General features: G+C 36.0%; 1 protein-coding gene across 1 annotated transcript in view; it reads left to right on the top strand.

The window, feature by feature from the left end:
• Positions 1–302: 302 nt before the first annotated feature.
• Positions 303–12,247, top strand: part of SORCS3 (sortilin related VPS10 domain containing receptor 3) — a 251,184-nt gene continuing 239,239 nt past the window's right edge. The window contains exon 1 of the mRNA XM_074231907.1: positions 303–372. Coding sequence (XP_074088008.1) covers positions 311–372 — 62 coding nt within the window. The 5' untranslated portion in view covers positions 303–310. The remainder of the gene's footprint in view (positions 373–12,247) is intronic.

Raw genomic sequence — 12,247 nt, 5'->3', positions numbered from 1 at the left:
AAGGGGAAAATGGGGGCCAAGTTACAAACAACAGGGTCAAGGGGAGACAGGATACAATCAATAGGGGGTCTGTTTATATCTCAGGAGCAAACAGCCTTCCAGAATTACAAGATTTTAACTACATTAAAGCTACATTCATAATTCTCTACATCCATTCTAGGTGAAATCTATTTTTTTAAAGAGTACCTTGATGTTTTAGGAAAAACATTTCTACAGCAATGGAATCAGTTATCTTGTGACCTCTTGGTATTCATTGTCTCATTATTTCCCCCCACCCCCACCCCTTTGTGTTTTCCAGCTCTATAGCTCTATGGATTTTGGGAGAAGATGGCAACTGATGCATGAGCACATTACACCAAACAGGTTTTACTGGTAAGTTCTTAATTCTTTTGGTATTCATTATTTACTGAGCATCCACTGTATGGAAAAGACTGTTCTGGTCCTGGGAATGGCATAACACAAAGATAAAGAAGTTTCTATTTACAACCTATATGAAAGGATCACATGTATACTTTTTTTTTTTGCTTTTTGCTTTTTGTAAGGCAATGGGGTTAAGTAACTTGCCCAAGGTCACACATCAAGGTAATTATTAAGTGTCTAAGGTCGGATTTGAACTCAGAATCTCCCAACTCCAGGGCCAGTGTTCTATCCAATGCACCACCTAGCTGCCCCCAATCACATATATACATTGAAACATTCAATACTATTGGTAATATTCTGCTACTCACTGTTGGCATGCATCTTAGATCACTATTAATTTCCTTATTATGTTTAAAAAAGCCAATATATCTCAGCAGAATTCTTATTATTAAAGATTTAGAAAAGGAAGATGACCTTATGGGAAGGTTATTAAGTCTAAGATTATTAAGATGATCTCATGGGAAGGTTATTAAGTCATTTTTCCAAGGTCAAGTTTCAAGTGGCCAAGATGTGATTGCGATCCAGGATTTTTGACTCCAAATCTAGTATTGTTTCCACCACTTTATTTGGCTCATTATGATTGCTAGTTAAATTAACAGGCAACAGGAAGCAGCAACTTCTGAGTATTGAAGTCTAGGGAGGGTGGGAAGGATTGAAGGAGGGTAAGAGCTACTGTTATCCATATCCTTTTTAGGTAGAAAGTCTCTTTAGAATTAAGTATAAAATGGAAAGAACAGTAGAATGAATTTAAAATCAAATGACTTGTATTCTAGTTCTAGCTCTGTGATAGAAACTTGGATAAATTATTTCATCTTCCTGGGCCTCAGTTTTCTCTTTTGTAAAATGAGAGGGCTTTACAAGATTGTGCCATCCAGCTCTAATACTTTGTCATCTGTTTTATGCAGTGTTGTGCTTTGTATTTGAGAGATAGTTAATGGTTGATAACTAAATAGGTTTATGAATATCTTGCAGTATGTGGTTAATCAGAGCTGGTTGTCACTGCTTCCCTTGTGGAACAGCAATTCCACAGTTTGCATTCCTCCCTCACAAATTATTATTATTATTAGAATCATCATCATCATCATTTTCATTATTTTATTTTGAATCATAATAGACTGGATCAACCCTCAGGATTATTTCAAATGAGAAATTAATGACCAATGAGGGTTCCTGAACTTTTAGACTCAGTTTGAACGGCATTCCTTTAATGAAAGTTGGAGTATTTTTAGCTTTTGTGAGCCAAACCCACTTTTGATCCTATTTGAGAAAAATATGAATCTTTAACAAAATGTAAGGAAAAAAGAAATATTCTATGTATCATTCTATAGTCTTCTGTCTATGTGGCTTTAATCAACTGTCCAAGGCCTGATGCTCAGAGCTTCTGAATGAAAACTATCATTTATTCAGACTATTAAGAAATTGAGGTGACCAGCCATCCGGGGGAGCTAAGTAGATGAAGAAAATCAGCACAGTAGACTGAATAAGCTTTGTCATCAGTTCTGAAAGAAATTAAACTAAATGGACTAGGGACTGCATTTTCCCTTTTTTTGATAAAAAGAGAGAGGGGGAAAAAAAGTTCTGACCCAGGGGTTTTATCCCCTTCCTTTGTGAGAAGAAAAGAATAAATTCCCAAGTCTTGCTTGTCCCTGTTAATTGTACCCCAGATCTCCTTACTGTGCACTTTCTTCTTACCTGCCCCCATGGGGGAAAATAAAAGTTAGTGCCCATGATCACTTGCCAAGTAATGGCTGAAAGCATTGAATTACAATTACTTCTCATCCTTTACTTATGTATAATTGCCTCAATTATTCCTTTATGTGACATAGGAAGCATGAAGCAGCAACTCATTTCATAAGGCATGCTTCTTGATGACTTAAAACCAAATCTGTCTCATTCCTTTATTTCCAATATGGTAGAATAGCCAATGATGAGAGTGGGATTGAACAGGATTCAGACAATATTGTGAATTTTGAAGGTCACAGTAGTGAACAAGAAGAAAGGGGATCTATCTTTACATCTATGATATGTATATTTGTATATTTTCGCATGTGAAGAACAGCTTTGGAAGACATGTGTCTTCTTCCCCTGAAAGGCACTGGATAGGCTGAGGTTGGGAAAGTATCCAACAATAACAATTTTAATGATAATGATGATAATAATACCTTACAGTTTTACAACCCTTTTTACTTTCCACAGCCCTTTTGCATCCATTCTCTCATTTCATCCTCACAGCTATCCTGTGAGTATGTTAGGGCAGATATTATTATCCACCATTATCCCTGTAAGTATGAAAACTTATCTGAACCTGACATTTCCCTCTTCCCCCAAATTCCAGATGGGTTGCCTCTGCTAAGACTACACTTGTAGGAAATTTTCTCTATGGACTATCTTAGCCACCAAGTCCTATCCTAAGAAGAGGGAGCTGTTGACCAGAAGTTTATATCAAATACCCTTCTTGTGGGTAGCCCAATACTTTACACCCCTCATGTACTTTGCAATTATTATCTCCTATTATCAGACTAATTACTATAACTACTTAATATCCTTTATTTTTTTATTTTCCTTTCCCTTTGTTTTCACCTGCTATAAGTGGTATAGACAGACTATAGAGAGTAGACAAAAATGAATTGGTTCCCAAACCTTTTCTTCTATCTTCCATCTTCTCTCAGTGGGAAGTTCTGGTTCAAAAGAATATTCTCTGGTATCCATTTAGTAAATGGTACACAATTTTCAATCCTTCCTTTGAGATAAGTTTCATAGTCCAGTGGGCTTCAGTGTAAAAAGATTTTTTTCTCTCTCCTCTATAAAGATCCTTATTTTTGTTCATAGATTTTCCTCTATAACTTCCCTGCATTTGGAGCTTGCCTTCTGTGGAGGACTGGAGAAATATTTTCAGAATCTTAATCTGATTGAAGCTCACAGAAGCTATTACAAATGTTTTCCCTTCTCAAATATTTCTTCCTTGCCAAATCTTGCCATTCCTTCTTTAACAACATATCTCACAGCTGATCCTTATTATTTACTCATACATTTACTATTTTTATCGAGGCCTGCATGACATCCTTAAGCCCCCTACACCCCCTACTTGTTCCAGTCCCTCAACTGAAGGTTTTCCTTCTTACTTTACTGCAAAAGATCATTTGATGTGAGCTTTCTCAGATCCTCTTCAAAATTCCTGGGCATCATCTTCTACTTTCTTTCTTTCCCCTAGTTTCTCACTTTTCTTTGCCAAAGACAATATTTCTACATGTATACTTGATTCCATCTTGCATCATCTTTTAGAGCAAACTGAAAACCCTTTGACTCAAATCTTTAACCTCTATCAGCTAGTTCTTTACCTATTGTTTTCAAATATATCCATCTCTTAAAAAAATCTTCTCTAGGTCCTACCATCCCCTCAAGAAATTTTTTTCTATATCTTTCTACCCCTTTGCAGCAATTTCTCAATTTCATGTAGAATATAGAAATTCACTTCCTCTATTTCATCTTCTTTCACTCACTCCTCAAGCCTTTGCATGCTGCCTTTAAATATCTCTTAAGTGCCCAGTTTGATTGCATTTTCCCAGTCCTATTTCTCCTTGACCTTCTATTTGATGCTATTGACCAGCCTTTTCTCCTGAGCCTTCTCTTGTCTCTAAGTTTTTATCTCTCTCTCTCTCTCTCTCTCTCTCTCTCTCTCTCTCTCTCTCTCTCTATCTATCTATCTTGATTTGCTTCCTGCTTTTCAGACTCTCATTATTCCCCTTTGCTATCTCATCACAGATCTTTAGGTTTAACCATGACTTCCAGTTCTTCTTCTGAGCTTCAGTCCCACATTACCAAGTGCCTATTGGACACTTCAGAAATTCTGGAAATTTATTCAACTTAACATGCCTAACACTGAACTCATCTTCTTTCTACCACAACCTTCTCCTCTTCTAAATGTCCCTGTTTCTATCAGAGCTATCGCCATCTTTTCAATCTTTAGATTTGTTCTTTTAGCATTATGTTGTATGCCTCAAAAGTCCATCACTGTTGATCATAACCACCATGCTGCTGTTAGGGTGTACAATGTTTTTTCTGGTTCTGCTCATCTTGCTCAGCATCAGTTCATGCAAATCCTTCCAGGCTTCCCTGAATTCCCATCCCTCCTGGTTTCTAATAGAACAATAGTGTCAGGATTATCTTCTTGATCCTTGGAGAAGATACAATTTCTTAATAACTTCATGTTGAGTATTAGTATTAACATATACATATATATATATATACACACATATATGGTGCAAGTGTGTGTATGTGTGTGTGTGTGTGTGTGAGAGAGAGAGAGAGGGAGGGACAGAGAGAGAGAGAGAGAGAGAGAGAGAGAGAGAGAGAGAGAGAGAGTGAGTGAGTTTAGAGACAGGCAGACTGGTTTGAGATTGCTTCCTGGAAAATCAAGATCTTTTCAAACACAGTTAACATTACTGGATGAATTTTCCAAAGCTGCCTCCAAATTTGCATTTGCAATTTTGCAAACACAGTCATTTGTGATTTCAAGTAATGGAATTTAAGCATCAACCTGATATGTGGGACCAGCTTGAGAGGCCCTTTGAAAAGCAGGGTGCACCACAAATAATATTTAATTTAGCTTTCCTTTACATTTTTAAAGTGGTGCAGTAATTTAAAAATACATTACATTCAAAGTAATACATGTGGGGTCAAGAGGGGAGGTTTGGAAGTATGGTTTAGAAACAGAAATGAACTTTCCATCTTTTGTGGCATAGGTTTCTGGTGCAGCAAGCCAGTTGACATCCTTGCTTTGGAAGAAACGTCTTAATGCTGTGAGCAAAGCACATTGTCCAGAGGCTAAATTGGGGAAGCGGCAGAGAGGAAACACCTGGTTTGGAGAATGGAGACGAACTAGGCAAAAACAGAAATTACACCTGGGAAATGTGAAACTGGGAAGGAAAAGTAGGTTTGCTGGCGTAACTCTGGCACAGCTCCAGTCAGGAAAGCATGAGAAATATTTTACTGAGGATAGGAGATTAGAAACATTTAAATCCCCTCCCTCCTTTTATGAAGGTGGAGACTGAGGTTTGGAAAAGTGTGAATTGTAAAGAATTTTGCCAGTAGATGCCAGGATTTAAACTCAAGTCTCTCTGACTCTATCACTCTTATCACTGTGCCTCTTGAATTCCAAAAGAATGAATATAAATTCCAGGGATGAAACAAGAACCTGAAAAAAGAAACACATATAGAATCCTGGATATGTACAGGTTGATAAAGTGAGCCTAGGGAGCTATCAGTTTCCTAAGATCCAAGTTGAGATTCCCTTTCTGTCTGGGCATTTGAGCATTAGATCATCATGACTTGTGAAGCCTTATTCCATGGATGATTATGAAGGGGGAATGAGAAATCTTTATTCTGCTCAGAGGCAGTGGGATCCCAATGATAATAAACTCTTCAAGACAGCAAATTAGATTGTTCCCACACAGAGTGAGGTTTGAACTACTTTATTGTAGTGTGAGGTCTGAGGTTAGAATCCCCCCAGAATATAATAACTTGTGTGGCTTTTGGAGTATTTCTGAAATGGAGACTGTTTATTCAGTACTTGCATGTTAGATGGAAAGAATGAGGTGAGATAGGAGCAGGAGGGAGAATCAATTGAAGCTTGTTTGTATTAGTCTCATTTTTCTTTGTATCCTTCCTTTAATCCCTTGGAGTAGGGAGAGTGAGAGCGGGTGGCTGACTTAGAGAGAGGGAGGAAGAGATTTGTGTATTAAATAAAGCACATTGAAGTGCACTTTAGGGAGACATTATGGATTATTGGAAGGAGCACTGAATTTAGGATCAGAAGATTTATATTAAAATTTTGGCTCTGACCCCCACTTGACTTCAGACAAGACACCGATTCCTTTCCCCAAACTTCAGTTTCTTCATCTGTAAAATGAAGACTTGGACTAGATGACTTCTAAGTTTGTTTAGACCTAGAAGACTAGGTCTAGATCTGTGACCCTATGATGTAACAATGATCCTTGAGGTCTTTAAGTTTTTCCATATTTGCAAAAGGTTTTATTCTTTCCAAATCAGATACAAATCCTCCTAGAACAGCCAGATATTTGAACTTCAAAGGAAAAAAGAAAATTTCTTAAATCCTAGGATCATATCTCTAGAAATGGAAGGGACCACTGAGGTCATTTCATTCATTTTACAGATGAGAAAACTGAGGTCTAAAGAGATTAAGAGCTAGATGAATGTTGCATAGATAATTAAATATCCGAGGTGGAATTTGCAAACCCTGGTTCTCCATCTCTTAATTTTATTGAACTTCTCACATTCACAGGGTAGGCAGAAGTGCAGCAAACTAAGTTTTTGCCAAACTGTCTGAATTCATTGGTTAGTGCATACAGTGTCCTGAGAACTTATGCTTTTTGGGAAACCAAGTGCTTATTTCCAGTGGAAATATAAAGAAAACTGACTTCCCAGATGACTTAGGAAGTTAGATCCTCCTGGTCTACATCATGGTAAATGAGCTTTGACAAGGAGAATAAGTTGGAAGAAACAGATACTGGTATTGTCTTTGTAGCAAAACGTCAATCTTGTCCCCTTTGGAGGGAAACCATCTACTAATATCAAGGTAGGAGTGTTTCAGCTCTGTATTGGCTAATTAGTGATTTATTTTAAAACTTTCCCCTTCTGCTCTGGCATTTTGTACCTAACAATGTATATTTTTTAATTTCAAAATAGGGAATTCCCTTAATTTTCCTTTCTTTTCTGCTGTCTTTTGAAAGGGCCGTTTGTTTTGTGTTTGTGTGTGTGTGTGTGTGTGTATGTCTGTGTGTCTGTGTGTGTCTGTGTAAAAGAGATAGATAGCAGAGACAGACAAGGAAGCAAGGAGAGAGAGAGAGAAATCAATAGAGAGCTGACAGAAGCATTACCCAAATCTATCTATGTCTAATAAAGATCTTTGCTTTTCTCTGATGCCAGCTACCTATAGTCAGAAACACAGATACCAGTTCAATGGATCATTTGTACTTCTTCCGAACCTTCTCTTCTGGATTATGTTTGTAACACTAGCCCTTCTTGTCTATTTTCTTTTTTTTAAATTTTTTTTTAGATTTTTTTTTTTTTGCAAGGCAGTGGGGTTAAGTGACTTGCCCAAGGTCACACAGCTAGGTAATTATTAATTGTCTGAGGCTAGATTTGAACTCAGGTACTTCTGACTCCAGGGCCGGTGCTCTATCCACTGTGCCACCTAGCTGCCCCCTTTTCTTGTCCATTTTCAAGCTTGATCTATGGAGAATTAGATTGATCCATACATTTATCATTCATTGTATAAATGCTTTTTTTCCTGGCTCTGCTCATTTTACTCTGTATCAAGTCATAACTCTTTCCAAATTTCTCTGAATTTTTCATATTCATAATTTCTTACCTTAAAATAATATTTATCCATTATACTGCAGTTTGCTCAACAATTCTTTATTATTAAATACTCTTTGTTTCCAGTTCTTTGCTGTACCAGAAAGTAATGTTATATTTTTTTGTACATATGATGGATATTTTCTCTCTGTCTTTGATATCTTTGGAATATATATATCTAGGAGAATTACTGCATCAAAGGAGCTTTTCAGCTAAGTGACTTTTAGGGTGCAGTTTTGGTAAATAAATGCAGATTGTTTTCCAAAACAAATGGAACAATTTAAAGTTCTGCAAATAGTACATTAGTGTGCCTGAATTCTAACAACCTCCAACACTTGCCATTTTTTTCCTTTTCTTATCTTATCCTCATCAATTTGATATGAGTGGATTAAAACTTAAAATTTAAAATTCACATTTCTTCCATTATTGATTTTTTGAACATTCTTTCATTTGATTGATCTTCTATTTTTTAAAAGGTAGCTTTTATTATCTTTTGACAGCATATCTATTTGGGAATGACTTATTTTTACATATTTGTATCAATTGGCTGTATATCTTATTTATCAGATTTTAATCAAAGAACTTTGTTGGTTAGATTTTTCCTTCATTTAGTCGTGTTTTTTCCTAATTCTAGCTATATTGATTCTGATTGTACAAAATCTTTTCAATTGTATGAATCAAATTTTTAATTTTTTCTTTTACAATCTCTATCCCTTATTAAGTTAAGAATTATTTCCTTGACAAACTAAGAGAACTATATATATAGCAACATCAAGCTTATATGCTGATCAACCATGATAGACTTAGCTCTTCTCAACAATACTGACCTATGGCATTCCCAAAAGACTTGTGAGGGAATCTATCAAAATCCAGAGAAAGAACTATGGAGTGTGAATATAGAGCAAAGCATACTATTTTTCATTTATTAAAATTTGTTTTTTTATTTTTTCTTTCTCATGTTTTTCCCTTTTCTTCTGATTCTTCTTTCACAACATGACTAATATGGAAATGTGTTTAACATGATTATACATGTATAACTTATATTGATTATTTGCTGTATTGGTGAGGAGGGAGGGAGAAAATATAGAACTCAAAATATTACCAAAATGAATTTTGAAAATTATCTATACATGTAAATAAAAAATAACTGTGTATATAATACACACATTATATATATATGAATAAATTATTTCCCTAGCCCTATTAGTTATGAAAGTTAGCACTTCCATTTTCCTGTCTTTGTGGGATGATCATTTAAATTTATATGCCTTAGCTTCTTTACCTGTAAAATAAAAGTATTTGGACCCAATTGCATCTGTAAACTTTATGATTCTATGAACTGATTAAATATGAATCATTCACTTGAATTATTTATTCATTTGGAGCTTATCAGGGCATATGATATAAAATATTGGTTGAAACCTAATTCCTTCTAGACTGCTTTCCAATTGTATTTATTGTACTTTTCAAAGATCCCCAATCATTTTAAAAAGAAGACTTTTCTCACATTTAGATCTATTAAAAAATCTTATTATTAACTGATCCTGGGTCATTGGAAAGATTCTAGAAAAGACTGGATGAACACTTAGGATTTTTTTGGGGGGGAGGGGAAGATTTCTGACCAAGATGACCTCTGAGGTCCTTTACAGTGTTAAGATTCTATTATTCATTGTATTAAAGACTACAGTTAAGGTTGGCTTTGTATGAAATTGTAGAGTAGCCTCCTATGTTAGGCTGTTTTGTAAAGAGTAATGGAAAGACCCATCCTTTCAGTTAGAGAAAAAAAAAATTACCCTTGCAATCTGAGATACCTTGGAAATCTCAACATCAGAGACTAATTTAACTAATTGTGTTGAGAGGGACAATTGTTGCCTTTAGTTAGATGCCCCTGAGAGGGGTAGCACATTGATCCAGGGTCTTTTGCTAGTATAATATAGCTACAATGTTTGTACAGTCACTTCCAAAACAGATGCTTTCTCTAATAAGGAAAAAACAAGAGAACTCTGGTGGCAGAAAGGAGAGAGGTTTAAGTTTTTGATCATTTGACCCTGCTGGAAAAGGGTAGGTCATTATTTGGAACATGGAGGTAGCATCCAGAGACTAAAATGTGTTCAGTATCAAGGATTGAAAGGATGATTAAGAATGACTTTGAAGTTGTGTCAGTCTCTGATCTGGTTTAATATTATAGTAGTGATAACACTTGATGGGATTTAGCTCCAGTGAGGTCCATTCTGGATTCTGGGTGCCCTCCTGAAGACCAGGAACTACATTGTTTGATTATTTTTCTATAAGTGACTTGCCCAGCAGGAGCTGCAGTTTAGTACTTTCAGGTAATAGTGATAATGGTCTCTTAATCTAATTTAGGTTCTCATCACTTCTCAGTAGGACTATTATAATAGCCTTCTAATTAAGTGGCCTGACTGCTTTCATTCCCTCCCCTAACTCATCCCTCTTTTATTCACCTGCAAAACTAGCTTCCCAAGGTCCACTCTATTCTTCCCAGACTCAATAACTTTCAGTGGCTTCCTATTTTTCTCTAAGATTAAATACAGATTTTTTAACTCAACACAATTTGACTGTAGTCCATATTTCCATTCTTATTTCACATTATTTCCCTTCAAACTCTTCTTTTTTTCTTTTGATTTTTGTGAGGCAATGGAAAAAAAACATGTCACACAGCTAGTATGTTTCAAGTGTCTGAGGTAAGATTTGAATTCAGGTCCTCCTGATTCTAGGGCCAGCTCTATTCACTATGCCACTTAATTACCCCTCTTTCAATTCTTTCTGTTCCAACCAAACAGACCTGTTTGGTGTTTCCTGATATGCACTGGGATATTTCTTCACTCCCTGAATGGAAATTCAACTTCTCAGCTTTACCTTTCAGTTAGATGGTATAGACACTGGTATCAAAATGAAATAGAAATGGATCTCTGCAAGCTGCATAGTGACTTAGAAAACCACAAATTAATATTTTCTAGATTGTATTATATTTTTATTGATTTTGTTACATATTTTCCAGTTGTGTTTTTGATTCTTGTCCTGCTTGGGAGTTTTGTGGTCATTTGTGGCCCAGGCTGTGAGATTAACTTCTTAGGAATGAATATCATGCTAGATTTGAAGTTAGGAATACCTGAGTTTGAATCCTACCTCAAACACTTATCATCCCTGTGATCCTGGGCAAATCACTTACCCTTTCTCAGTGGGGAAACTGAGACCTAATGAGGGGAGGGCCTCTTTCTTAAAGTCCCACAGAAGATTAGACACAACATGGACTTGAACCCAGCTCTTTATAGGCAATCAAGTGGGTACAATGGGTCAAAATCAGATCCTTACATGTAAATTCCTTTAGGCTTGATATTGATTTATCAGTCTTTGCTTCTTCTTCTTCAAAATGGAGATAAGAATTGTCCCTATTTTACTGGGTTATAGGCCTCAAAGGAAAGATGAGAAAAGCTTGTAAGGTTTATGGCTACCTATAAATCTTCACAATTATTGTTATTATTATTTATATTATTGTTATTTTTAAATCTGTTTTAAGGAGATTTTAAATCTCCTTTGAGGATAAGTTCATTTGTCATTTCCCCCCTTCTCCTCCACTTTAGTTTTCCAGATCTCATCAACTAAAAGTGTGGTTCGTCTTCTTAATTTTTCTAGACCACTTTACCACTTCTTTCTTCTACCTTTATCTCTCTATGTTATCTATTATACTCAACTGTGCCCATCAATCAGCCAACAGACATTTATTTGGTGTTTACTTTGAATCAGGCCTTGTGCTAAGTATTACAGATACAAAGAAAGATTCAAAAACATTCTTCCCTGTTTCTGACCTCAAGGAGCTTATATTCTAATGTAATGGAGCATACATACAAGATAATTACCCAGAAGAATTTAAGCTTCTTTAAAGGGAACTTTTCTCCCTCCTTGCCATAAGCTTTATCAGCAATTAACTTTTGTTTAATGGAATAGAAATAATCTCAGAAAATCTACCCTGCTAATTGAGACATAGGCTAATTCCATCCAGGGACAATTGCTGGTTTGGGAAATGGGGGTGGGGGAAGCCAGAATAAAGAGAAGCAGGGAAGCAACTGGGGAAACTCACTGTTGTAGGCTATTAATCACTAATTGCAGAATGACTTTATTATACAGCAGTCATAAAATATCACTTGAGGTTTTACAGCCAATTCTTGCTTTAAGAAAACAATTCCTTGTGTCAAAATGACTATTAAATTAAGTAATTCCACATTAAATGTTCTATGGAGTTGGGGTAATTTATGGGACTCTGTAATGAGGAAGAATCATTTCCTTCTGGATGCTCACCAGAATATACCTATAGACTCAGATTCAGCCAGTGTGACCTTGGGGGGAATGAAAGGAGAACAACAACTGGTTTCTCTGGGCAGTTGTGTGATCATAATTATTATTCTCCCTTTAAACTATCCTATAACTGTCC

Source organism: Macrotis lagotis, chromosome 4, assembly GCF_037893015.1.
Source record: "Macrotis lagotis isolate mMagLag1 chromosome 4, bilby.v1.9.chrom.fasta, whole genome shotgun sequence".
NCBI lineage: Eukaryota > Metazoa > Chordata > Mammalia > Peramelemorphia > Peramelidae > Macrotis > Macrotis lagotis.
The sequence above is the reverse complement of the archived record's forward strand: the minus strand, read 5'-3'. Positions and strand labels throughout refer to the sequence as shown.